Consider the following 27,202-nt stretch of genomic DNA (forward strand, 5'->3'; position numbering starts at 1 on the left):
GTTTGTGCACTTAAAATTTTACCCTGAGAAAGGCTCATTGCTACTGGGTGTTTGGGATCCCAAACACCCAGTGTAGTTGCTGGCCAGCTAATAGAGACTTTCCATTGGCTTAAACCCATGTCCAAGCAGTCTTCTCTGGTGGATACCTCACATCAATAGGCATGTGCCACCATATTCTGCCTTCCTCTTAACATCTCTTATTCTGCGCCTTCTTTTATACACTCCCTGGTCAGTGCTTTGGATTAGGCATGCATTATCTGGAGAATTCAATATCTTCCTCTGTCCTCTGTCCTCTGTAGGCACATCTCTCTCTCTCTCTCTCTCTCTCTCTCTCTCTCTCTCTCTCTCTCTCTCTCTCTCACACACACACACACACACAGTCCATATACAAGTAAGCAGGTACAAACATACACATAAATGCCCCTTGAGCCAGGCGGTGGTGGCGCACGCCTGTAATCCCAGCACTCTGGGAGGCAGAGGCAAGTGGATTTCTGAGTTCGAGGCCAGCCTGGTCTACAGAGTGAGTTCCAGGACAGCCAGGGCTATACAGAGAAACCCTGTCTCGAAAAAAACAAACCCCAAACAAACAAACAAACAAATACCCCTTGAGGTTGAGGGTACAGTCCAGTGGCAGGGCAGTTGCCTGACCTGTGTGAGGGCATGGGTTCTATCCCCTGCACAGAAAATAAGCACACTCTGACTCTGACTTCATGTTTAAGCCCTCTCCGAATCCTCCCATGTCTATAGTGTAAAGTCTGAACATTGCTCTGCAAGCCTTGTAAGACACGCCTTGCTCACAATTCCGAACTTCAGTGGCTTATCATCTATGTCATCTCCACAAATTATTATTTCCTTTTTCTAGAACCCTCCCACGCAGGGGAGTCCTCCCTGATCATGCTGCCAGAACCTTGGGCAAACCTTTAGTGGCAGACTTTATTCTTTGGTTTGTCAGCACAGGAGGGCAGGCACCAGGTTAACCTACATCTCTACTCTCAGGACCTGGCATAAGGCCAGTCATCCTCAACACACTCTGAATGGATAATCAGAGCCTGGCAAACCCATTGCACCAGGGCTAAGGCACATCCAGTTTGTGTGCAGAGCCTAGGAGCTTGTGGCTAAGCTTCTGCCCAGCGCTATCAAATTACTCAGTTGTTATAAAGTACTAGGCCTGGGTCACACTGGAGTGTGTTCCGGGACAATCCTATGCAAAGTAACTGAGTCCTAGAGGAGCAGACCTTTTCCAGAGACCTTGAGAATCGGCACTGGACTCAGTCATATACAGGAAGGCAGGACGAGGAGGAGGCATGGATAGCTCAGGAGAAAGAGCAGAGTGGCTTGTCACAGGCTCCCTGGCAGGAACCCAAGTAGGAGGAGGGCAGGACTCATTCATCCAGGGCCAACCCAGGGAATATCGCCTAGCAGGCTGGCCCAGCTTAGGCCAAGCCACCAGGGGAGGGGATTTCCTCTGGCTCCCTCCCCCTTAGGAACCTGTCTGGACAATTTTAGTTCTGGAAGGGCGGGAGGAGAGCCTGGCAGGCTGCGGCTCCAGCCTCCAGGCAGCTCTGTTGGCCGCTTGAAGTGCAGGATCCGACTGCAGTGTGGGACGCTGTGCCTCGGCCTCCCCAGGTAAGACGCAGGGGTTGGGGGACCGGCCGGTGGGAGGCCGGGTGCTGAAGTAGGAAGCTGGTGGCAGAAATTCTAGGTAGCTCCCTAAACCTGCTGGTGCCCGATGAGGGGAAGGAAAGTTGCTGCTTCCAGAATCAACCTTCCGGGAGAACCCAGAGTGGCTGCTTCAGGTTCTGAAACTTTTCAAAGTTGGCAGCGCTCTGGAAATGGTTGGGGAGACCATTTCCTGTTTAATCCTGCCACCTCACTGCACTGTTCAAGCAAGCATTGCTTCATTACTTTCTCCCCAGCATCCTCAGACTCTCAGGGCTTATTTTTATTTATTCTGGGAGGGAGGAGTGGTGGTGGTGGTGGTGGTGGTGGTGTGTGTGTGTGTGTGTGTGTGTGTGTGTGTGTTACCATGTCAGCCACACCTGCAACTGCAACTAGATTCATGATCATCTGTACCGCCGTCTGAGCCGGAAACTATCTGTGCTTCCCCAGCCTCTGCCCTGGAGACTGGCAGGAAGAGGTCTCAGCTCTTCCAGAAAGACGGCTCTGCTGTGTACTATTTCCTCCTTCCTGTTATGGGCACCTAAGGGATTTACCTCAAGCCATCGGTCATTTATTTTTGGTCATTTGTTTACTCATTAGTTGAGCACACACTTCAGTTGTCTGGAGGGAGGAACAGGTCCTTCCTGCTGTGAATAAAAAAGTTGAAATTTGTCCACACACATCTACAAGCCGACAGGCAGGCAGCGGGGCGTGGCAGGAGTTACGGGCCGGGCCGGGATTGCTAACCCGGTAGTCTCCAATTTACCTGGACCTCTGCATCCTCATCTGTAAGGTCATAGTTTTGTTTGCTTGTTTGTTTTTAAAGACGATTAAGAACTCCAGGGCAGGCTGGGGAAGCACACTGTGGGGCCTGGATAAACATCTGTGCTTTCTTCTTCTTGGCCCCTCCCTAACTGTCACCTACCTTGTTGTAGGCTTGTAAAGATATAGAAGGCAAACCCTGGCCTTGACAGTGTCTAGGTGGCTTGTAAACTGAACTGAGTAGTAGAGGCAGGTGCTCTGGGGGGTGGGAGGCCCGAGATACGAAGGAAGGAGACCAGGCCCTGGCTGAACGTGCAAACTCTGGGCCAGGCCTGGGAGCAGACCTTGATGCTGTGTTTCTGACTTGAGAACTGTCAGAGACATTATTCTCCTCTCATATTTAAGAAAATTCTATTTTATTACTTCATTTTGAAAGAGGGTCTCACTATATTATCTGGGCTGGCTTAGAACTCACTGTGTAAAACTAGGCTAGCCTTAAACTTCCAGAGATCCTCCTGCCTCTGCCTTCCCAATGTGCCATCACTCCCAGCCTTCCTTTCCTGTTAAACATTTGTTTGACAATTTTGAACATTAATGGAATAAATTTATTCCGTCAGTTTCACACACCCCATTCCCTGTTCTCATTCCCGTCTTCCCACTGGTATTCTCAGTGAGCGTCCCTTCTACATCTGGTGTGTGGCCTCCTGAGTTCAGAGTTATTTGCTGAGTGGGGGTGGGGTTTATTTAGTGTCAAAAGACAAATTATCTGTGGCACACTACAGAAGGAAGAGACGCCCCTTCCCGAACAAGCAGTCTATAGTCCCTCAGTCCCAGCTGGGTCTGAGCACTCAGTCATCTCAAGCGTGTAATCTTGGCCTTGTGCATATCTGTAATCTCAGCATTCAGGAGACTGAGTTCAAGCCCGGGTCTGGGCTACACAGGGAGACCTTGCCTCAGATACCAAACCAACTAGAAACAGACATTCCTTCACTAAGTGGAAACCCTACTACATTACTCTTGTCCCCGTAGGCTTTACCTAAGGTGAATACATAACGAATCCAGGATCCCAATGTGTGGCTCAGACTCCACGCTGTTGGCTCAGTTCCTTCATACCTTTCAAAGTCTCCATAGAGAGGGCAGAAAGGGAGGTGTCATAATCGTCTCTGTTCTGAGCTGTTTCATCCAGGTGGGAGGAGATACTCTTGTAGTCATTCATTCTTTCATTCATTCATTCATACATGTGCTCTATCTGTCCTAGGAGACCTAAAGGTCCCAAAAGGTGGGTAATTATCCTTGCACGATGATTCATGCCTATAGTTCCTGCACTGGGAGGTGACAGCATGAGAAGTTTGTGAGTTTGAGGCCGTCTTGGTCTACACAGCAAATACGAGACCGGCTGGGGCTGCACAGCAAGACCCTGTCTCATGTGAAAAACCCAAAACAACCTAGGCAAACCAAAGGGCCAGGGATAGGGTCTGCGCCATTACATAAACAGTGCACCTTCTATGCTCTTGCTATAAAATGCTCAGTCAGTGAGTATTTTGTAAGCAGATGAACCTGAGTAGTACCCTACGGTGTCTTCCTTGGACTGTGCAGGAATGCAAAATGACTACAACAGAAGTCTTGTACTCAGGATGTCCACGGTCTGTGAAGAAAGCATCCCAGACACAGCAGAGGTTGGTGAGCCACATTAGAGAGCCCCTCACTTCAGACATGTCTGTTATGTCCCTGCTGTAGTATGGCTCTGATACATCCACAGTGCTAGGTAGATGACAAGGCTTTAAAGAAGAGATGTAAAGGGACTCAAACTGGGACAACAAATTGGAAGGGAAGATGTCCTACGGAGGGCAGAACTCGAGAAGGCCAACTGGAGAATGGGAACTTGGTCTGCTCTGGCTCAGCATGGCCACAGTACAGGGTGTAGTGGGGGGTGGGGTGGGCGAGCAAGAGATGAGAGTGGCTAGTGATATAGACGAGCTGGTAGGGTGCTTGCCTAGCGTGCACAAGGCGCTGGGTTCCATCCCTGGTGCTGCACAGACTAGGAGCAGTGATGGAGCCAGCAATCCCAACACCGAGGAGGTGGATACAAGACAGTCAAATCCAAGGCCACAGTCCCAGCTACATACTAAGTCTGAGACCAGCCTCTAGTACGTAAGACTGAGGGGCTATGGAGATAGTCAGTTGGTAAAGTGTAGGCTGCACACGTGTGAGACTGATCTCCCAGACTCTAAACGCTTCATGTGATACCACATAATTATTATCCTAATTCCTCTCTAGCAGGTAGAGACAGGAGGATTCCTGGGGCCCTCTGGGTAGCCAGATAGCTTCATCAGTGAGTAGTCACAATGTCAGAGTCACTCTCTGTTCCTGACTGTAGATTCAGTGTGATCAGGTACTTCTAGCTCCTGCTGCCATGGTTTCTGGCCATGAGGGTCTGAACTCTCAGACTGTGACAAGAGGAACATCTTCTCCTTTAAGTTTCTTTGCCAAGTATTTTATCACAGCAAGTCACTAGTACAGGCATGTTTCTCTCCCCCCGCCCCCACCCTCCACAGGGTTTCTCTGTGTAACTCTGGCTGTCCCAGAACTCACTCTGTAGATCTGCCTGCCTCTGCCTCCCAAGTGCTGGGATTAAAGGCATGCACCACCTCTGCCCAGCTTAGCTAGGTTTTCTAGTGCTTCAATCAAACACCAAAAAGCAAGTTGGGAAGGAAAAGGTTTATTTGGCTTTTATTTCCATAAAGCTGTTCATCACTGAAGGGAGTCAGGACAGGAACTCAAATAGGGCAGGATCCTGGAGGCAGGAGTGGTGCAGAGGCTGTGGAAGGGTGCTACTCACTGGCTTGCTCAGACTGTTTTCTTACAGAACCCGGGACCTCCAGCCCAGGGATGGTACTGCCCACAATGGGTTGGACCCTCCCCATCAATCGCTAACTAAGGAAATGCCTTACAGCCAGGCCTTATGGAGGCATGTTCTGAATTTGGGTTCCTTTCTTTCAGATATACTTATCTTGTGTCAAGTTAGCATCAGACTAGTCAGCACACATCTATTGTACAGGTTTGGTCTCAGTATTAAATAAACTTATTTTTCTGTGAAAATCCTTAGAATAGTGTCCCACTCATAATTGCTATGAATGAATATACTTAAGTAAAATCAGTACTATAAATTTGTGGTAAGCCGTAATCCCATCCCTCTATTCACCAAATCTCTTGTTTGCTCTTACTTAGGAACAAAGTTATCTCTGGTTGTCTCGCCTTCTTTCCTTCTTTCCTTCTTTCCTTCCTTCTTTTCTTCCTTCTTTCTTTCTTTCCTTCCTTCCTTCCTTCCTTCCTTGCCTAGTGTGCATAGGCATGTACATGAAGCCCTGAGTTCAATCCCCAGCATTGCATAAACTGGTCATGGTGGTGCATTTGGGGAGTAGAGGCAGGAGGATTGGAAACACAAGAACTTAAGAAATTTGAGGCCACCTTGGTCTAATATGGGCTGCTTGTTTAAGTCTGTCTGGGAACCTTGCCAAGGGAAAGGTGTCACAAAGTGAGGTTGGGACTTCCTATCTCTATTTACTAAGCAAGAGAAGCTCTTACAGGCAAGCCCAGAAGCTTGTCTTTGGTGACTCTAGGCCCTGTCAAGTTGACAGTATCAACATCACACAATCCTTTTTGGGTGTGTGTGTATGTGTGGAGGGGTTGAGACAGGGTTTCTCTGTGTAACTGCACTGGCTGTCCTGGAACTTGCTCTGTAGACCAGGCTGGCATTGAACTCACAGAGTGAGTTCTGAGCCTCTGCCACCAAGTGCTGGGATTAAAGGGATGTGCTATCAATGCTCAGCTTCACATACTCCTACAGATGAAGCTCCTGTGGTACCAAGAGGTTTGATACCAGCTAGGGGTGCAGCTCAGGGACACAGTGCTTGCCTACCATCTGAAAGGCCGAGGGCTCCATCCCCATAACTTTACAAAAAGGAAAGAAAGAAAGAAAGAAAAGGAAAGGTTTGGTGCATTGCTCAGATTCTATAGCTCTTAAGCGATGAAATCAGGATTTGTATTCAGTCACTTTGAATTTCTCTGGAAATTGGGTTCTTAGTCATCATGTCAGTCTGTTAATTCTAAGGTCCTTTGGTCTTTATTTATGGATAGTAAAATTAAAACTAAGAAGAGCCAACCTGGGAGGTGGGCACAGGAAGGTCAGGAGTTCAAGGCCAACCTTGACTACAAAGCCACAGAGGACTTTGGGCTACATGACACTCTTTCTCAAAAACACAAAAACCTAAGTGAAGTCTGGTGGTACAGAGTTATGATCTCAGTAGCCCAGCCTGGGCAAATTAGTGACACCATCAAAAAATTAAAAGAGAGCTGGGGAAACGGCTCAGTGGTAAAGTACTTCTTTAGTACCCATGATGTCCTGGTTTTGATCTCTAGAACCCTCCCATAAGTACAAGAAATGGCATAGCATTCAGAGTTCCTATGGGATTCAGGGGCAAAACAGTGGGTAAACAGCAGCCATGGGCTTTGTTCAATGGGGGTTAGCTCCTGGTCTGGATTAGGGGAAGTGACTTTTCTACAGACAAGCAGGGGCTATGCTGGAGCAGGAACCAAGGTTTTCTCACTCCTTTCCCTTTCTTTACTCGATTGGCCCATTCAGGGTTCACTGAGTGCCTTTTGCTATGGTAGATGCTAAGGCGCAGGTGGAATAGGAAATGAACAACCCTGACCTTCCTGCAACTAGTACAGACAGACAATAAATATGCCAGATATTTTTAGGTATGGTAAGTGTTTGGAGCCAGGAAGCAAGAAAATGTACTAGAGTATTGGAGTGGAGGAAGGTGTGGGCAGGATGACGGGAGGTGCCAGCCCTGTGTGTGTGTGGGGGGTTTGCTGTGTTGGGGTTGGAGGGCTGGTTAGAAGGAACAGTAAGTGCAAGGACTCTGAGGCAGGAGGATGTCTGACGAGTATCACAGATAGGAAGAAGTCTCCGTGACTGCAGGACATTGTTGGGAGAGATTGATGGAAGCTGGATTCTATAAAAAGTCAGGAGGCAAGTCATCGAGGTGCTGTATTTATCCTGAAGACAATGCAAACAGCTAAAGGCTTTTATTTTCTCCTTTGGAGAATGGAATGGAATCCAAGGTCTTGTACCTGTGAGGCAGGTGCTCTCCTGACTGGGGTACACCTCAGCCCTGCCATGGCTTTTGAGCAGGTTGATGTACTCTAATGTATGGCTGTTTTAAAGAGGAGGTGGAGATCTGGATGGAGGTGGAGGCTAATTTTGGAGGCTGCTTCAGTTGAGTCATCTGCAATCTACTGTATAGAGGGATACAGGGATGACCAATGCCAGTGGGAAGACACAGTGAGATGTCCTCTTGTCATCTGGTGCTGCATGTAGCTCCTGTTACCCCACCTAAGCTCCGGGAATGGGCTGCGCTACCAGCCCCCACCCAGATTCCCTTGAATCCATGGGAAAAAAAAACCACAGACACACACACTGCTCAATTTCAACTTGTCTTATTGGCTCAATTGCTGGGCATTATTAAACTACCTCAGGTCTACCATGTGGCTAGCGTGCCCTCCCCAACACTCTTAGATCACTACCCTAAATCTGTTCTTAACTTTAGTTGCTCAGTTACCTTTAGTCCTAGCTCCACAACTCCACCTTTGTGCCTGTAAAAGCAGCCTGTGGTTGCTTCCTGGAGATTTCACATGGCTGCTTGGCTTTATTCTCTCTGAAGCATGGTGAACTCTCCCTTCCTCCCTTTCCTGCAGCTGCTCACTTGCTTCCCTGATGGGACCCAGAAGTCCCACCTATTTCTTCTACCCAGCCCATGGCTTCTTTACTGATAGATCAAGAACCGACTGGGGAACAGGCCCTTAGCATCAGAACCACCCTTACGATCTGGCTCTGTATATTGATAGCTAATGCTATATCATAAGTAACTCCAAAATTAAGTGTCATGAGTCGGTGGGTCAGGAATTTAGTGGGGGTTGCACACTTTTTCTGTTCTCTTCTCTGTCAACTCATGTCATCCTGTTGTTGTGTTCTTGGCTGGGAAGACCAAGGAGGTGTCATTATTGATCTGCCTTGTTGTTCCTCTACATGGTCTCATCCTCCATGCTGGAGTATGGCCTCCATGCTGGAGTATGGCAGCCTGAGGGTAGTTAGCACACACTTCTCTCAAAGCCTGGACTTTACTGTCCCCAGTACTCCTGCCATGTGGTATTGGTTAAAAACAGGCACAGGGATGGCCCTGTGACTTAGGAAGAGAGAAAACCAGTTCCATCTCCTAGTGGGAGGAATGGCAACTGGTGTGCTCATCTTCAGTGTCCCACCACAGGCTCTGGAAACTGAATAGCTTGCCCCACTGTGCCCGGGCTGACCCACTTTTTATCTAAATCATTGGATACTGTGGTGCAGCAATTCTTAGGACTTTTTATTTCCCTCTGAATAAGAGAGGAGCAGACTTTTGTTGCTGTTTGGTTGTTTTGTTTTCTTTTCTTCCTTCTTCTATGTCTTTCTAGTGTCTAACACCCCAGGCATCTAGGGACTGTTTGCCAAAACACACATTTACCACATGAGCTTTGGTGGTCACCAGAGAATGGTGGTATATGTAAGAATACCCAGGAGGAGTGGTTAAAAACATATGCTGGCTCTCAATCTCTCTCCTCTTTCTCTCTTCTCACGTTCCCACCTCTGCCTGTCTCCCCTTCTCTCCCTTTTCCTCTTTCTTTTCCTTCCCCAACTCCTCCCTTTCTACACTGTCCCCTCTCTGTTTTTCCCCTTTCCTTCCCCCCTCTCCCTCCTTTCTGTCTTTCTCTCTGTCTTTTTGATTCTCTGTGTCTCTGTCTGTGCATTTACCTCTCTGTCTTTGTCTGTCTCTTGGTCTGTCTGTCTCTCTCTCTCCTGGGTGCCGGGATTAGAGATGTGCACTGCCATGCCCACTTGAGATTCAGCTCAGTGAGCACTTCACCTTTTGAGCTACTTTCCCAAACCTGAAAACAAACCTCTAAGGCATAATCTGCTTCCATCTCCACTTCTTCTGCCTGTCTCTATTTCTCTGCCACCTCCTTGGTTTTGTTGTGGGGTATTCACCAGAGAAGACTGCTTTAAGCCAATAGAAAATCTTTATTAGCCAGTCAGCGATTCCACTGGATCTTTAGGATCCCAATGTAGCATTAAGCCTTTCTCAGGGTGAGCTTTTAGGCATAAAAATCATATTCTGGATTGACATATTTTGGTTAACAAGAACAGTTAGCCAGAAGAAGAACTACAGAAACCAGAAAGCAAGGTCAGAACATTTAGGGACTTTTCCTTAATTTTGGACTTTGATGGATTAGGCCTTTGTTTTCATTTGGCCAGTGGTGCTATCTGCATGCTGAGTTTTATGGCCTGACTGGAACTTTTATCATGGATTCAGTTTTGCTAAGGCCTGGGGCTCTGTTAGCTTCCTTCCTTCCTTCCTTCCTTCCTTCCTTCCTTCCTTCCTTCCTTCCTTCCTTCCTTCCTTCCTTCCTTCCCTCCTTCTTTCTTCCTTCCTTCCTTCTTTCTTTTTTCTCTTTTCAAAGACAGGGTTTCTCTGTACAGCCTGGTTGTCTTGGAACTTGCTCTGTAGACCAGGTTGGTCTCCAATTCAGAGATGCCTCTCAAGTGCTGGGGTCAAAGGTATAGTGCCAGCACCAGACTATAGATTTCTAACAAAAGCAAGGATTTTTTATTCTTAAAGTACTGACACAGTATCAGGGTTTCTTTAGTCCTGTGCTCTGGAATGCTAGCTAGGTCAAATCACTTAAATAATGTTATCTATTTTTGGAAAAAAATCTTGACTGTCTTTCTCAATGTAGATAAGATAGCTTTGAAAGCTCAGTCATGATCAATAAGAGTGATAATGTGTTGAAGATAATACAAGGTCCAGGATGGAGTCCTGTGTCCTCTATAACAGTGGGTACTTTTAGGAAATACTCACTTAGGAGCTCAGGGGTTAAGGGTACTTGTTGCTCTCTTAGAGCACCGAGGTTTGTTTCTCAGCATCCACATGATGGCTTATAGCTATTGGTAACTTTAGCTCTAGAGGATCTTATGCCCTTATCAGGCCTCTGTGTGTGCCTGGCAGGTAAAACACTCATACACTTAGATTAATCAAAAAAATTCTTTATTTTTATTTTGTGTGTATATATGTGCCTGAGTGTGAGTGTGTGTGTGTGAGTGTGTGTGTGTGTGTATACACACACATACCACATGTGTATATGAGTCTATGGAGGTCAGAAGAAGTATCACATCCATTGAAACTGGAGTTATAGCCAGTTCAGAGTACCATGTGGGTGCTCAGAACCAAACCCTCTCTTCTGTAAGAGCAGCTAGTCCTCTCAACTGCTGAGCCATCTCCACAGCATCTTCCTCCCTTCACCCCTTTTCTGAGACATGGTAGGTCTGGCTGGCTTTGAACATCCATTGACTCGCCCACCTGTGCTTCATAGGTGCTGGGATCACAGTGTATATCACCCACATAGAGTGTGCAGCCCAGCAGTGTATGCTATGATCACTGTCACTAATTTACTGGGGTGCATGCACCTACATGATTGCTCTTAGAGGAGCAATGTGATGTAGCCTAGGGCCCCCAGGGCTTTGCAGTCACCCGGAGTGCAAGCTTTGGTGCCTCCTTTGCTTTATCTGGAAATGGAAACAATATCTTCAGCACAGGGTGAATGGGAACATTTCCCAAAATAACATGAGGAGGAGGGACTCTGAAGACTGGATAAGGGAGGAATTATGACAGTCTTTCATGGAAGTAATACAAACATACTATTGTGCACACCACCCAAGCTATGGTTCCCAACCACGAGCCACAGCAGGGTGGTGCAGTTCAAGGAAGGAGCTCTGAATGCACAGCGAGCCTTGGCGAAGCCTGGAGGAGCAGAGCTCCTTACCTTAGCCGCCCTCTCTGGGGAGGGCTAGTGGGCTTTGCCTTCAGAACGGAAACTTTTAGAGGTGGGGTCTGTGAATGCATTTTTGTTTAAAATCCTTTGTCTATTTATTTCAAGTTGTGTGTTCATACATGGAGCAAAAAGAAAACAGCCACAGCCACAAACCTATAATACTGAGAAACCAGTTCTTAATTGCAGTAGCTAAAAAAGCATCCTTTCAGGCCATGGCCACAGAGAGATGGCTGCAGGCTTTGGACCAAGGCATAATGATGGTTTACAGTGTGATGAAGGAGGCTGTTAATCTCTGTGGCTCAGAAGCCCAATCCCTGGCCTCACCAATTACCCAGGTTGCCTAGCAACGCCACCAAAAACCTCCCACTAGGCCCAGCTGGGCTGCAAGTGGGTGTCCTCAGTACAGACTGCTTGGCTCTCTGGCCACATCAAGGCTGGACTCAGCCCCGGGGAGGGACTTGCCTGGTACTGAAGAATGGGTGGGACCAGCTGCTTGGAAGAAAACAAAACAATTCAGCTGTTTGAAACCTGCTTGTTAACACTGCAGTTAGGAAACAGCATAAGTGGATGGCCAAGGTGTCTACCATTAATGAAGAGCTGTTCAAAGGGTGCTATCCCAGCAACCCTCCTGAACTAGGGAAAGGAGAGAAGGTGAGCCTGGCTTAGTCTTTCCAGTTCTGAGAGAGAGCTGAATCCTGTCCTGTGTGGGCACTGTGTCCACTTGCTGTCCCTGGGGTAGCAATGGCAGTGATAGGAATTTCCAGCCCTCGCCTGGCCTGCATGGTGACCTGAAGATCAGCTTTCATTTAGAATTCCCTGAGTTTGGGCTGGGTCTGTGTGGGGCAGCCAGAGGGAGGAGATAAGGTGAGGTGTGTGTGTGTGTGTGTATGTGTGTAAACATAATCAAAATGAAGATGTTCACTTCCATAATGTGTGGTATTTAGAAAAGACAGAGAAAAGGGATGGAGGCGTAGCTTAGTAGCTAAGAGCACTGGCTGCTCTTCTGAAGGACCTGGGTTCAATTCCTAGCACTCACATGATGACTCACAACCATCTGTGACTCCACTTCTAGGGATACCCTCTTCTGTCTGACATGGATGCAGGCAAAACACCTGCACATATAAAATAAGTTTCAAAGAAAGAAAGAAAGAAAAAAAGAAAGAAAGAAAGAAAGAAAGAAAGAAAGAAAGAAAGAAAGAAAGAAAGAAAGAAAGAAAGAAACCATGGAGGAAGGGAAATATCCAGGAAGTTTGGAGTCAGAGGCTCCAGGCTCTCTCCCAGCCTTACTGGGTGTAGGACCTTGATAAAGTTGTTGTGGGAGCCCGAGTTTCCTTCTCCCTGAGATGGGCTGGAGGCGCCTTACTTTACAAGGATGCTCACAAGCCGGGTAAGGTAGCTCATACCTATAATCCGAGCACATGGAGGCTGAGTTAGAAAGGTCACCGTGAGTTCTAGGTGAGTCTCAGCAACAGAGTGAGGTTCCCATCTCAAAAACACAAAACAAAACAAGAAAGCAGCCAGGGAGATGGCTCAATCTGCAAAGTAGTTGTTGAACAGTCGTGAAGACTTGAGTTCAGATCCCCAGAACCCAGATAAAAAGCTGAGTGCATACCGGTAATCCCAAGGCCCGGGAGTCAGAGACGGGGAATCCCTGGGGCTTACTGGCCAACCAGTCTTGCTGAGACTCTAAATAATAATAATAATAATAATAATAATAATAATATAATCATAATAATAGTCATAAAAGACACCATATGTTGACTCTAGACATGTACACATGTATGAATATATTACTCTTTCTCTCTCTCTTCCCCTTCCTGCCCCCCACCCCCCCATGGATGCTGGGAACATTGCTGTCCTAGGCCCTTTGGCAGCCATCACAGCCTGGTGGCTCTACAGATCTCAAGGCAATGTGTGGATTCAGTCCATCCCTCCTTTCCTTACCTATTCTCCCTTTCTCCCTTTTCCTTATACCCTTCCTTTCTTTTAACACTTTTTCAGGGAGGGAGGGCGGACTTATTTTGGCTTACAGTTTAAAAAAGGATACCACCCGGGGGCTGGAAGCTTGGCCTCAGGATCATGAGGCATCTGGTCAGTTCCTCCATCAGACATGGGGAATGGACAGGAAGTGGGGTCAGACTATAATTCCCTAAGACTCCCCTGTCCCAGGCATGGTGGTGCATGACTTTAATCTCAATGCTTGCAGAACAGAGGCAGGCAGATCTCTGTGAGATCAAAGCCAGCTTGGTCTCTATAGCAAGTGTCAGGCCAGTGTTTTGTTTTATTTTAAATCTAGGTAAATGCTACAGTTGGCTGCCCAAATTTAGGTCACACCTCAACCCTAGCTACCTAAGGCAGGGGAAACGGAGAAATCAGGCATGCTTGGCTTCTATAAGAGGAGGCAGTCCCTGCTGCCCACTAAGAAGAGCTTTGCGGGGCTGGAGAGATGGCTCAGTGGTTCAGAGGACTGATTGCTCTTCCAGCAGATCCAGGTCCAATTCCCATCTTGCAAATGGCGGCTCCCACTTGTCTGTAACTCCATTCCCAGAGGACCCAGTGTTACAAAGACTTTTATGCAGCCAAAAACACCAATGCACATAAAATAAAAATAAATAAGTTATATACAAAAAAGAGAGATCTGGAATTACCCAAGAAAGTGGACAATTGACCAGTGTTATCAAAGGAATTTACTGGAAGTCCTTGACTTTGGAAGATTGAACACATACAGTTTGGTAGTTTATTGACTATTGCCTGTAGCTTGAGCCTGTGTGAATGAATGTGAGTTGTAAGGCTAGTTTTGCTGGATAAAGTTTTACGTATTAATGTATTTTTTTTTTGCAATTTCAGTGGTTATAACTTTTACTTCTTGTTTGAGGAGCAGCAAAGATTCACAGTGGCTGGGGACACATCTCATGCTTATGTAACATGCGGAGTCCCAGAGTTTGATTCCCAGCATTATATTCAAGGCCATCTCTGCCTATATAGGGGTTTCACGACCAGCTTTGTGGGTTCGGGACCAGCTTTGGCAAGGCTCATGATAGAAAAGAAGAATGTTAAGGAGGCCTGAGAAAGTGAGGTTTGTTTTTAGTTTTTGTTTGTTTTTGTTGGTGGTGGTAATGGGTTTTCTTTAGCCTCAAATAAAAGTTTTGGATGGAGTGGGGTAGAAGGTCAAATTCAGTGATGTTTTGGATATCTGATATTCGTAGGTTTACTCTGTGTGTTTCTTAGGTATAGGAAGAGCCTTGGAAGTTGTGAGTATCATCGAGCACAGGAATTACTCTTTAAGAGGGAGATGTGGGGCTAGGGAGATGGCACAGTGATAAAGGCCTTGCTATACACATTAAAAAGCCAGTACAGTGGAGACGGTGTGTAATCCCAGCATTGGGAAGGGGTAGGTTGATCTCTGATGATCATGACCAGCCAGATGAGCCAAATCCAGGCTCAGTGGGAAATGGAGAGCTAGGGAGATGCTTCAACAGGTAAAAAGGATCACAGCCTCACCAGCTGAGTTCAGATCCTTGGAACCCAAGAAAAGCCAGATGTGCCGGAGGGCGTCTGTAATCCCAGCAGGGCCCTGGAAGCTGGAGTTTGCTGCGCAGTGGTAAACAAGAGACACTGCCTCAAAAACAAGGTGGAAAAAGGAGATCAACACTCACAGTTGTACCCCAACCTCCACGTGCCTTCTGTAGCATGTCCACATCCTCACACACAAACAGTACACACACAGACACTGACACACACAGGCGGCATATACTAAATGAAAAAACTCAGCGCAATTTTTTTTTAAAGAGAGTTATTTATTATTATATGTAAGCACACTGTAGCTGTCTTCAGACACACCAGAAGAGGGCATCAGATCTCATTATGGATGGTTGTGAGCCACCATGTGGTTTCTGGGACTTGAACTCAGGACCTTTGAAAGAGCAGTCAGTGCTCTTAACCGCTGAGCCATCTCTCCAGCCGGCCTACAATTTTTAAAAATGCTTATTAGTAGTATCAAGTATGGTGGTGCAGCACTTAGGGAGGCAGAGGCAGGTGGATCTTTGAGAGTCTGAGGTCAGCCTGGGCTACATAGGGAGTTCCAGAACAGCCAGAGCAGAGAAACCAACTCAAAAACCAAAATAACAAAATTAAAAATCAATAAGCAAAAAAGATGTCTGGAGGCATAGCTCAGCGAGAGAGCACTGGCCTATGTGAAGCCCCAGAATGAAGGAAGGAAAGGAATGAGGGGTTTCCTGAGAGATCCTGGGTGTCAGTCAGCAAGGGATTTTCCTCCCCAGCCACCTTTCAGCTGCCTCAGTTCATCATAGGTTACATAATATCTCCTGACATTACGGGTTAAATTATGGCCAGAGAGTTTTAAGTGACTTCATTTCAGTCCCTACATGAGTAGAAGCAGAAGTAACGTTGTTTCAGAAATAAATTGTCTGGGAAGAATTAAGACCAGGTTTAACATTGTTCAGTAGCAATAACATTCACAGTCCCAATGCTCGTCAGCAGTACTAATAATACTTAACAGTGCCAATAGCAGCACCTGAGGTCCCAAGGAAGAAAAAGAAATACTTGTTTAGTTAGATATGTCTCTGTTTATCTTTTAGTAAAGTTTCTGCTTCCTTTTTGTATTTGTTTGTTTGGGACAAGGTGAGTTTGAACTCCTGCTTGACACACAGGCAAGTGCTAGTGTGGAGGTCAAAAGACAATTTACAGAGTTGCTTCTCTCCTACTCTTTGGGTTCCCAAGGATTAAACAGAGTTCTTCAGCCTTGGCAGCAAGCGTAATTTATCTGAGGAATCCTACTTGATTTTTTTGTTGTTGTTATTTCTTTTATTACTTTGCTCAATGTATCGGGGTGTTCTGCCTGTACATATAAATCATGCTTGTTGCTGCCCTCAGAGAACACAAGAATGTGCCAGACTGGATCTGCAGATGCTGTGAGCCTCCCTATGGGTGCTCGGAATCAAGCCTGAGTCCTTTGGAAGAGCAACCAGTGCTCTTAAACACCAGGCTGTCTCTCCAGCCCTTATTTAGTTATTTATCTTTAAGGCAGCCACTTTGGGTAAACAAGCAGAGTCCTACTTTTTCCAGGTGAGATCCCAAAGGAAGAAAGTGCTTTCCATATTTTAATTCTTTTTTAAAACATTGTTTTACCTCTGAGACAGTCTTCCTAGTACATATTCCAGACACTGAAGCTGCAGAGCTGCCGCTCTTCTGTCTCCCAAGTGCCTGGGCTACCACATCTGCCTCAGGTTTCCTTTTCCACTCATTCCCGTTTTAAGGGAGGGGTTCCAGGAATCAACCCTCCTGCCCCCATGATCAGGCTTGCCCTGAAAGCGCTTTTACTCAAGGAATCATCTTGCTGGCTCTTTGTTTTTGAGACAGTCTTGCTATGTAGATCAGGCTGGTCCGGGTTTTCAATCCTCCTTGTCAGCCTCCAAAGAACTGGGATTACAGGCATCTGTGGCCACCCGCATTTATATCTTCGTTAGAGAATGTTGCTGCTGGGATTGCTGGTGTGTGCGTACCTATAATCCCTGCATTTAGAAGGCTGAGGCAGAAGGTTCTCTGGAGAACAGCTCCATTGTAAACCAAAAGGCTGGTGGCAGCCTAACTGCCCACCCAGTTGTTCCCGTGGGCAGGCAGGGTGAGAACATTTCACAGCAGTGCCGTCCCATCTGGTTTTGATCTTTGTGCGTGTGTGTATGTGTGTGTGTGTGTGTGTGTGTGTGTGGCATTTCAACAAAGACTAGGCAGTAGGACCTGGCAGCACATTAGGAGATGTATCATGCCAACATGAAAGGAAATGCCAGGAACCCGTGATCTTTGCTTAGTGACTAATGCTACAGTCAGAGCAGTAAATATCCACTTAAGTGACATGGTCATGGAATGAATAGGCAACTGGGTAGCTGTGGGTTCTTTTGTATCTCAGAGAAACTACAGAATGCTGAGGTCATTGCCACCTGCTTTGCCTTGAGGGCCATACTGGGTTTTGTTAGGCCTCTGAAAATACTTTGCTCATCTAAAAGGGGCTTGCCAGGAGCTGTGGTGGCACGAGCCCGTAATCCCTGCATCTGGGAGGCAGAGGCAAGAGGATCAGGAGTTCAAGTCTAGCCTTGGATATATATCAAATTAATATATGGTAACAGGAGACCCTGGGCTCTAGGATACTTTGTCTCATAGAACCAAAGTTAATTAATTAATAATTGTATTTCTACAAGCTGTCCAGACCCCATGGAATTTATATATAACCTGCACCCAAGCAAAGGCAAAATGAATCACTTTAGATTGGACTTGCTTTCTACGGCTCTGCATAGGGAAAAATTGATATGATGTATGCTGTAAAACAAAACCCAAAAGCCTGGCATGGTGACACAGGCCTTGAATTCCAGCCCTTGGGAAGCAGAGAAGGTAGATCTCTTAAGTTCAAGGCCAACCTGGTCTACTAAGTGAGTTCCAGGACAGCCAGGGTTACATAGCAAGACTGTCAAAAAACGAAAACCAAAACCAACAACAGCAGCAACAACAACAAAAATGATTGAAAGTTAGAAGTGTCATAAAATGCAACATCCAGGACTGAATCCAGAGATGCCTCAGTGATTGGAGAGCTGACTGCTGCTCTTGCAGGGGACCTGGCTTTACTTCCCAGCACCCACACAACGGCTCACAGCCATCTTTGTGAGGTGGCCCAGAAGGTCCAGTGCCTTTGTCTGGCCTCTGTGGGCACCAGTCACGGTTATGGTGACATAGATACATGCAAGTAGATACTCATATTAATTCCTAAAGAGAAAAAAAAAAGCATCATCTCCATGAAAGGATATTTGGGTTGCTTTTGCCTTTTAATTATTATAAATAGTTCTGCATTTTAAATCCTTGGAACAGAGTTTTGTGGAATCTTGCTGGGTAGAATTCTAGAAGTATCTTCTTGAAAGGCTTAAAACAAGACAAAACAAAACAAAAACTCTTATAGGCCAAGATGGCCTCACAGTCACAGAGATCCACTTGCCTGACTCCCAAGTGCTGGGAATTGAAGTGTGTGCCACCACACATACTTGGTCTGGCTTACACTTTTATATTTTAAATCTTAACGTCATCATTGTGTGTGCGCCATGCCGTGCATATGGGGGTCAGAGGACAACTCTGTAGTCAGTTCTCTCCTCTCTCCATGTATACTCTAGGCTCTAGGGGTTGAACTCAGGTTTCCAGGCATGTGTGACAAACTCCTTTATCAACCAAACCATCTCAACAGCTGATTTTCTGTCTCGAGAGGCTACCTGATTGTCTTCCAAAGGCTGCCTCAGTTTGAGCCTCACACACTGCCCTCATTTCCATACAACCTCCTGGGTATGGGGTTCTCAGTCTTTTTCACAGTTGCCACTGTGGCTGCTAAGATTTCCAAGGTACTTGACTGCATTGAGAAATTCAGGCGTGGGAGAGATCAAAAGGAGTAGGAGAACTTGGAGGGTGGCAGAACTTTGGAAAGGACACCCCTGAGTGTCACAGGTTCAGGTGACAGAGAGAAGATGAACAGGCAGACAGGTAGGGAGTCCGAGCAGGATGGCCACTAAAGAGAGGTGAAAACAAATAGCTTCTGACGGCCGGTCTGTTGTTCCAGCCCCAAGTAGCTACTAGGGTCCTGTGTCAGATGTCCTTGCTGCAGTGCCAGAGAAGATCGCAGACGTTCGTGCACAGTCTTGACTCCTCCGTGTGGGCCTGGTATCTTTTAATCACAGGGCATGTGTACAGGCATTTACATAGCTAACTTGGTGAGACTGAAAACTTCTAGAAACTGAAATCCGAAGCAAGAGAAAATCTAAGAATATATCTTAGGCCCACAGACTTGCCTACAGGGTAATCTTAAGGAGGCGTCTTCTCTATTGAAGTTGTTTCCCCAGATACTCTAGCTTGTGTCAAGATGACACAAGAATCTAATCGGAACACACGTCATCCTTATTTTTCTGATTCCTTTTATAAATGTAAAGTTGCATTGTTGACAGTGTGGAATTTCATTCCCTCATACAATAATCATCTATGGTAATTAAATTTTTAATGGGGATGCTTCCTAGGAGGGTAATAAGTCCTAATTAAACTCATTTGCATTGCTGGGGTTCCACCCCACAACACACACATGTACATGAGCACTTCACTTCCTAACCCCTAGCTTATTCAAATGCATTAGTATTTATGGTTAAAAGCTGCTGATCTCAAGTCTCCACTGCTGTTTTGTCAGTTTTAAGAAGCAGCTGAGGCAGAAGGGATTGTGAATTCAAGGCTAGCCTGGGTTACACAATGATTTCAGTCTAGCCTGGACTACCTAGCAAGACTCCCTCCCAACACCCACCCCCCATCTCAGTACCTTTTCAATCTACATCCCACTGTTCTCAAAGTGGCAAGAATTAGAAGAAAAGTATGTCAATTTTAAAGAAAAGATAATAGAATAGATACTCCATATATGAATTTTGTGTCTGACTCTGGGTCATGTGTGAGTGTGAAGGTGGAAGGGATTAGAGTGGGAACGAGAATTTACTTTCAGAAAAGAAAGATGAAAGAATTTGCTTTCTTCCTGAGCTCACCAAGTGTAACGCATTGTAATACGGAGTCTTGCTTAAAAAGAATCCATCTTGGAATAAGATGGATTCAATCTGATTCCCAATAAGATGCTTGTGGAAATAAGCACTGTGTTCAACCTTTCCATCATCCATCCATCCACCCCTCCACCCATTCATCCATCTACCCATCCATCCACCCACCCACCCACCCACCCATCCATCCATCCACCCATCCATTCTTTCATCCATACACCCATCCACCCACACACCTACACACAAATCCATCTATCCATCCACCCACCCACCCTTCCACCCACCCACCCTTCCATCCACCCACCCATCCACCCACCCATCCATCCATCTATCCATCCATCCATCCATCCATCCATCCATCCATCCATCCATCCATATACCTACACACTCATCCATTGCCAGTAAAAATGAATGATTATGGAATGCCGGTTGTGTGCCAGATACCATCCAGCTGTCTTTTCTACATTAGCCAAAATCATCCCCCACCAATCTTCTCTCATTATTCTTCTTCAGAATGGATTCTGAGGGCCACCTAATAAGTCAAGCTTAGAATTACCTCCACTCAGCACATAGGTTATATGCACCAAGAACTAAAGACAAGGTGTTCAAACAAAACCTTGTACAGGGATGTTCCTGGCAGCTTACTCACGATTGGTACAAATGGAAACAACTTATCTATCAACAGATGCCTGGATATTCCAAGCCTGAGGTACCTGTACAATGCAATATATTCATTCACATAAGAAAGAAAATTATAGTTCATGCTACAACATAGATGCCTCTTGAAAACATGGTAAAACCACGAACTGTTCAGACATTGTTCATTCATAGAAGCAGATTAGTGGTTTCAAGAGGAGAAAATGAGACTCTATGGAGGCAGTGACTGCTTAAGGGGCTTGTTATTTGTGAAGGGTAATAAAAACCTTTCGGAACCAGATCACAGATCTTGCTTATGGTTGCACAACATTGTAAACATGCTCAATATCACCAAACTATATGTTTTAAATGATTAAAATAGTGCTGGAGAGATGGCTCAGTGGTTAAGAGCACTCGGTGCTCTTCCAGAGGTCCTGAGTTCAATTCCCAGCAGCCACATGGTGCCTCACAACCATCTGTAATGGGATCTGATGCCCTCTTCTGGCATGCAAGTGTATATGCAGATAGAGCACTCATACACATTAAATAAACAAATAAACCTTAAAAATTTGGTTAAAATAAAAGCTGGGTGGTGGTAGTGCATGCCTGTAATCCCAGCACTCCAGAGGCAGAGACAGGTGGATCTCTATGAGTTCGAGGCCAGCCTGGCCTACAGAGCAAGTTCCATGCCAGCCAAGGCTACAGAGAAACCCTGTCTCGAAAAAGAAAACAAAAAATTGTTTAAAATAGTTTCATGCCACTAATTTCTCTTTTACATTTATTTATTTATTTATTTATTGGGTGGCAGGGGGTGTGGTGGGGTGGGTTGGGGTGGGGTGAATTCTCTCTTTTACTATGTTGGTTCTAGGAACTGATCTAATGTTTTCAGGCTTGACGCTGAGCCATCCTACCAGCCCAAGTTTCGTGCTATTTACCATACCTTTAAAAAAGTAATTTGGGGCTCAATGTATATGACTTGCTTGCGGTATCATGTATCAGCCCGTAAAGTTGATACATGAAAGAACTTGGCTTTTCTGTGGTTAAGATGGATCTAGCTGATGCCATACCCCGGGCTCTAGTGCTTTCCTGCCTCGGGCTTCCGAGTGATAGGCCCTCAGGCCCCGTTGCCACACATAGCTGGGACTGTGCTCCTCACTTTAGTTTTTTTTGTTGTTTTTGTTTGTTTGGTTGGTTTTTGAGACAGGGTTTCTCTCTGTAGCCCAGGCTGGCCTTGAACTCAGAAATCCGCCTGGCCTCTGCCTCCCAATTAAAGGCATGCGCCACCACCGCCTGGCACTCCTCACTTTTGTTTTGGGGCTTGTCTCAGGGTGACCAACAGTCCGCTATGGAGGGAGGAGCGTGAACTTCTGGTCCCTAGGTTACCATCCAAGTGCTGGGATGAAGAGCGACTACCCCTGGCTTAGACGGCTGGGGACCAAACCCGAGGGCTTGCACGTGCTGCACAGACACTTTGCCAGTTGAGGTACATCTTTATCCTCAAACCGTTGTTTTAATTTTGGTGGCCCAACTTCACAGATATGCATTTTTTTTATTTAAATGAATGTTTTCAATCATTCATCTGCTCTGTTCCTGACTTGGGCAGGTAAGGGCTCTTGTAGCCCACGCTTGCTTGGACCTCTCGACACTGCTGAAGGTGTCCTTGGCCTCTTGCTTCTGCCTCTCAACTGATGGAGTTTCAGGCGCTCGCCACCACATTCAGCTTATTTCTTTATTGTGAATTACATTTAAAACATTTTGTTTTCTGTGTGTTGGGTGGAAATCTGAAGACACCTTCGAGAGTTAGTTCACCTTACGATGTGGGCTAGAGGATGGAACTCAGGTCATCCAGTGTGGCAGCAGACATCTCTACCTACTGAACTATCTAACTGGCTCAGGGTTTCTTATTGGTGATTTGATAAAGAAAAGAACACATAGAGTTTACTATACCCCTAAGGTCTGTGAGCATTAGACTCCCTGATTTCAAATAAATAAATTACTTTTGGTTTTTTTTGTATGGGTGTGTACTACAATGAACGTGAAGAAGTCAGAGGATAATTTGTCTTCCTCTGGAAGGAGGAAAGAGGGGGGGAAGGAAGGAGGAGGGAGGGAGGGAAGGAGGGAGGGAGGGAGGGAGGGAGAGAGAGAGAGAGAGAGAGAGAGAGAGAGAGAGAGAGAGAGAGAAAGAGTCTCATCTGCCCTAATCCCTGCGTTTTAAAACAGTTAAAAAAAAAAAACAATATGGTGAAGACCTGATCTGATTGGGCCTCTTAGGAGGTTTAGGCCATTTTGATGATCTTTAGCTCCCTCTAGGAAGGACCAGGAAAACAAAGTTTTCCAAAGAGTCCAGGAAAGAACCCATAGCCTGCAGACCAAAGGCTCACCTGTTTTCCCGACATTCACATTCCCTCACGTCTGCTTTAGGCGGAGGGAGGACCAGGACAATGGCTGCTGCTCACGAGATGGAGCTGGAGAGTGTGAATCTGAATATGGAGAGAGAGGGAAAGGAAGAACTGGAGGAGGAGAAAATGAGAGGGGATGGGGAAGGTAAAGACTTCCCCAGGAGCAGAAAGGTCCACAGGATTGTCTCCAAGTGGATGCTTCCTGAGCCGGTCCGAAGAACTTACTTGGAGAGAGCCAACTGCTTGCCGCCACCCCTGTTCATCATCTTCATCAGCCTGGCTGAGGTAAATGCCGCCCTGGTGAGGGGCCTCACATACTTCAGACTGGAGGCTGCAAAGTCGGGGCAAAGCCTACCTAAAGAGGAAACCACGTAGGAAGAGAGCCGAGGGTAGCCCATAGGGCCGAGGGTAGCCCATAGGGCCGAGGGTAGCCCATAGGGCCGAGGGTAGCCCAGAGGGCCGAGGGTAGCGTGCACATGAAGCCTCTACCCCTCACAGCTCCTGAGCCGAGTAGCCCAGTCACTGCCAATCAGGGGTTGGCTTCATCAGCTGCCCAGGGTTGACTTCATAAGCTTCATTTCATTTTTCTTTCGAAAACTGGGAGCTTCGAGCCTGCAAATTAGCCTTTTTTATTTTTATTTTATTTTATTCTTTTGAGTTAGGATTTAGCTTGTAGTCCAGGCTGACCACAAACTCACTAATAATCCTTTTGTCATAGTCACCTGGGTGTTGGGATTCTAGGCATGCGGCACCATGTTCAGTTTGCAAATTGGCTTTATCTCATGAAACAAAATAGACTGGTTGGTCAGGTCAGTCTGGGGTATATATTTAGAATAGTCACCAGCTGCCTGAGCTTTCAGAGGGAAAATGTGGCATCTGCTGTGGGTGTCTCCCCTGGGTGGATAGGATATATTCTCAGACTATGACCTGCTTAGTTGTCTTGGTTTCCAGAAGGAGGACAAAGCTCAGAGAGGATGAGTCACCCAAGGGCGTGTCTCAGTGGCTGGGAAGGGCCAGGCCCCTCCTGTGCTTTGTGACACAAAGGTTTTTCTTGTAGACTGCTGTTTTAGGAGAGATTGCTGCCTGGAGGGCATGACTTCAGGGGTGTTAGGATGTCCCTAGCACAATCAATCCTCTTATTTCTCACTAACGCCCAGCTGTGGTGTCAGGGACTGCAGTAACTGGGGCTCCCCAGCAGAGTGGAATCCACAGGCTGTGAGGGGCCTCAGCTCCACAATCTGCAGGGTAGGCTCGAGAACCCACCCGCCTTGTGCCGAGTTCAAGGTCGCTTATTAAGTGTAATTCTTTTCCTCACCAAATACAGTCTTTTTCTATTAAGGCTTTCATCTGATTGGGTGGAACTCAGCCACAGGATGGAGAGAAAGGGGTACCAAATTAAATGTCATCCTCATCTTAAAAAGTGATCTCAGATGAGCAAGGTGGCCTGACCTTGTAATCTCAGAACTTGGAAACTGAAGCAGGAGAATCTTGAGTTTAAGGGAGCCTGGGCTACATAGTAAATTTGAGGCTAGCCTAGGCTATATAGTGAGATGCTATAACTAAGGAATTTACTAACTTATTTACTTAATAGATAGACAATACAATAGATAGGCAATGGTATATCTGACTATACCATTCTCAGTATATGTGAGAAAGAGGGAGACACTGGAGAATAATGGGAGGATATTTCAGGATAAGGCAGCAAGGTTGAGAACTGTGAGTTTTGTGAGATCTGAGAGCATAGCTCCCCACAGGGAGGTCTTGGATCAGGTGCCGCACAGGAGGACCACTTGTAGATATTGCCTTGTTGATAGAGGGCTTGCCTTGCATGCTCACTCTCCAAGATTTTGGAAAACAGGTGCAGTGGGACATATCTGTAATCCCAGCACTTGAAAACTGGAGACCAGAAAAGATCAAGAAAGGTCACCCTCCACTGCATAGCAAGTTCAAGGCCAGCCTGGGAGTCATGAAACTATGTCTTTAAGAATGAATGAATGAACAAAATAAAGAACAAAGAAAGACAGAGCAAAGAAAAAAAAAAGAAAAGAAAGGGAAAAAACAGAGTTCCAATTCTTCCATTGTTAATATTACATAGCTCCAAAGTACCTTAGTTAGATCTAAAATACTGGTATCAGTATATTGTTGGCTGAGTAGCCCTTAACAGAAATTCTCACATCAGAAGTGGTTTGTGTTTCTGAATATTTCTTTTTTCTTTTTTATATTTATTATTTAATTGTGTGTAAGTGCAGGTGCCTGCAGAAGCCAGAGTTATTGGGTCCTTCCTGGAGCTGAAGTTACAAATGGTTGTTAGCTACCTGATATGTGTACTGAACTCTGGTCCTTTGGAAGAGCAGTGTATGCTTTTATTTACTGAATCATCGCTTCAGCATCCATGTTTCAGAATATTTCTGAGTTGTTTTTTAATTACATATATATGTGTGTGGGAATGGGGAGGGCTGTGCATGTGAGTGCAAATACCTGTGGATGCCAGAAGAGGGCGCTGTGCTGGATTCCCGGGAGTTAAGTAGTTGTAAGCTGTAGGGTGTAGGTGTCAGGAACTGAACTCAGGCCCTTTCCAGTTGCAGTGTATGCACCCTTAATGGCTCAGCTATATTTCCAGTTCCAATTTTGGAATATTTGTATAGACTTTAGTGCTCCCAAATATAAAACGTTGGGTCTAAGGAGATAGTTCAGTCAGTAAAGCACGTCCCATGCAGGCATGTGGACATGAAGTTGATCCGCAGAGCCCACATGAGGGAGCCAGGAGTGGTGGTATGTGCTTGAATCCTTGCACTAGGGAGGTGGGAACAGATAGACAGATCCCTGAGGCATGTTAGTCAGTCAGCCTAGCCTATTGTTTGAGCTTCCGGTCACTGAGAGTCTCAGTCTCCAAAAGCAAAGGGTGTGGCACCTGAGGAAGGACACCTGAGGTTGACCTCTGCCCTTCTCATGTATGTGCACACACAAGGGCACTGGTACACACCCATACTAAAACTTGCTTTTAAAATTTTTATTTTTTATGTTTATGCTGTTTTGCTTGCAGATACTTAGCTGTATACTGCATGTGTGCCTCATGCCCTCAGAGGCCAGAAGGCATTATATTCCTTGTCACTGGTGATGCAGAGAGTTGTGAGCCACTGTGTCGGTGCTGAGAATCAAACCCGGGTCCTCTGGAAGATCAGCCAGTGCTCCTAACCCCTGAGCCATCTCTAGATTTCTAAAGATTTTTGAAGTGTCATGTTGGTGCTCAAAAACTGAAACATTTGGAGCACGTGGATTTCACATTTTGTACTCAGGAGGCTGAAGCTACACTATTAACTAAACTCCAGATGAAGATCTGACCTGTTTTCTTGTTAATGTTCTCTTTCTCGTCCTCTAGTCCTTCCAATACAGGATTTCACACTGCATTAAGTTGTCCTGCCTCCTCAGGCTCCTGTGAGTCATGACAACCTCTCAGCGGTCTATCAAGACCCTGATAAAGATGAAGTATATTGGACAGGTACCTTCAGGGTATCCTTGTCTGGGGTTGTCTACTGTTTTTGTTATGCATAGACTAGAGTTGGGAGTGTAGAAGAAGAAAGGCACAGGTAAAGTGCCTTCCCATCACATCATGAAGTAAAGGATGTCACATGACATCATTCCCATCATAGCATGAGGTAAATGACTCACATGACGTCACTGGGACGCTGGTCTTCATCATTTTAGTAAGGCCATTTGCCAGGCTTCTGGGATGTTATAAAGTGAAGGAAGGGGAGGGACATTGGCTATGAAATCAGGGAGGGCGCTAGAGAACACAGTGACAGACAGCAGAGTGTCAGAGAAGCCAGGAGAAGGGGACTTAGAAAGTCATCATTAAGCCGGGTGGTGGTGGCACATGCCTTCAATCCCAGCACTTGGGAGGCAGAGGCAGGTGGATTTCTGAGTTCGAGGCCAGCCTGGTCTACAGAGTGAGTTCCAGGACAGCCAGGGCTATACAGAGAAACCCTGTCTTGAAAAACCAAAAAAAAAAAAAAAAAAGTCATCATTATCATTACAATCTGGTCTAACACCTGCTCTTCTCGCATGACCACGGTGGGGCATGGTGGTGATATCCAATTTCAACATCTTCTGAGCCCACAAGGAGCTAACCACTCAGACACAATTACTGCTCGTGGGTTTTAATGGCTCCTGAGAGAGCTTGGTTAACATGCGCAATCGCTCCTCCCTGACAGCTGGCCGTGTTTGTTTATTATGCGCTGTGGAAGC

At 46.1% G+C, this 27,202-nt stretch overlaps 1 protein-coding gene across 1 annotated transcript in view; it reads left to right on the plus strand.

Moving 5' to 3' along the window:
* Positions 1-1,487: 1,487 nt before the first annotated feature.
* Positions 1,488-27,202, plus strand: part of Rhbdl2 (rhomboid like 2) — a 40,205-nt gene continuing 14,490 nt past the window's right edge. Inside the window, exons 1-3 of the mRNA XM_052175669.1 lie at positions 1,488-1,626; positions 22,980-23,242; positions 27,169-27,202. The exon at positions 27,169-27,202 is cut by the window's right edge and continues 115 nt beyond it. Coding sequence (XP_052031629.1) covers positions 23,000-23,242; positions 27,169-27,202 — 277 coding nt within the window. The 5' untranslated portion in view covers positions 1,488-1,626; positions 22,980-22,999. The remainder of the gene's footprint in view (positions 1,627-22,979; positions 23,243-27,168) is intronic.

The sequence above is a fragment of the Apodemus sylvaticus genome, chromosome 3 (genome assembly GCF_947179515.1).
Source record: "Apodemus sylvaticus chromosome 3, mApoSyl1.1, whole genome shotgun sequence".
Lineage (NCBI taxonomy): Eukaryota > Metazoa > Chordata > Mammalia > Rodentia > Muridae > Apodemus > Apodemus sylvaticus.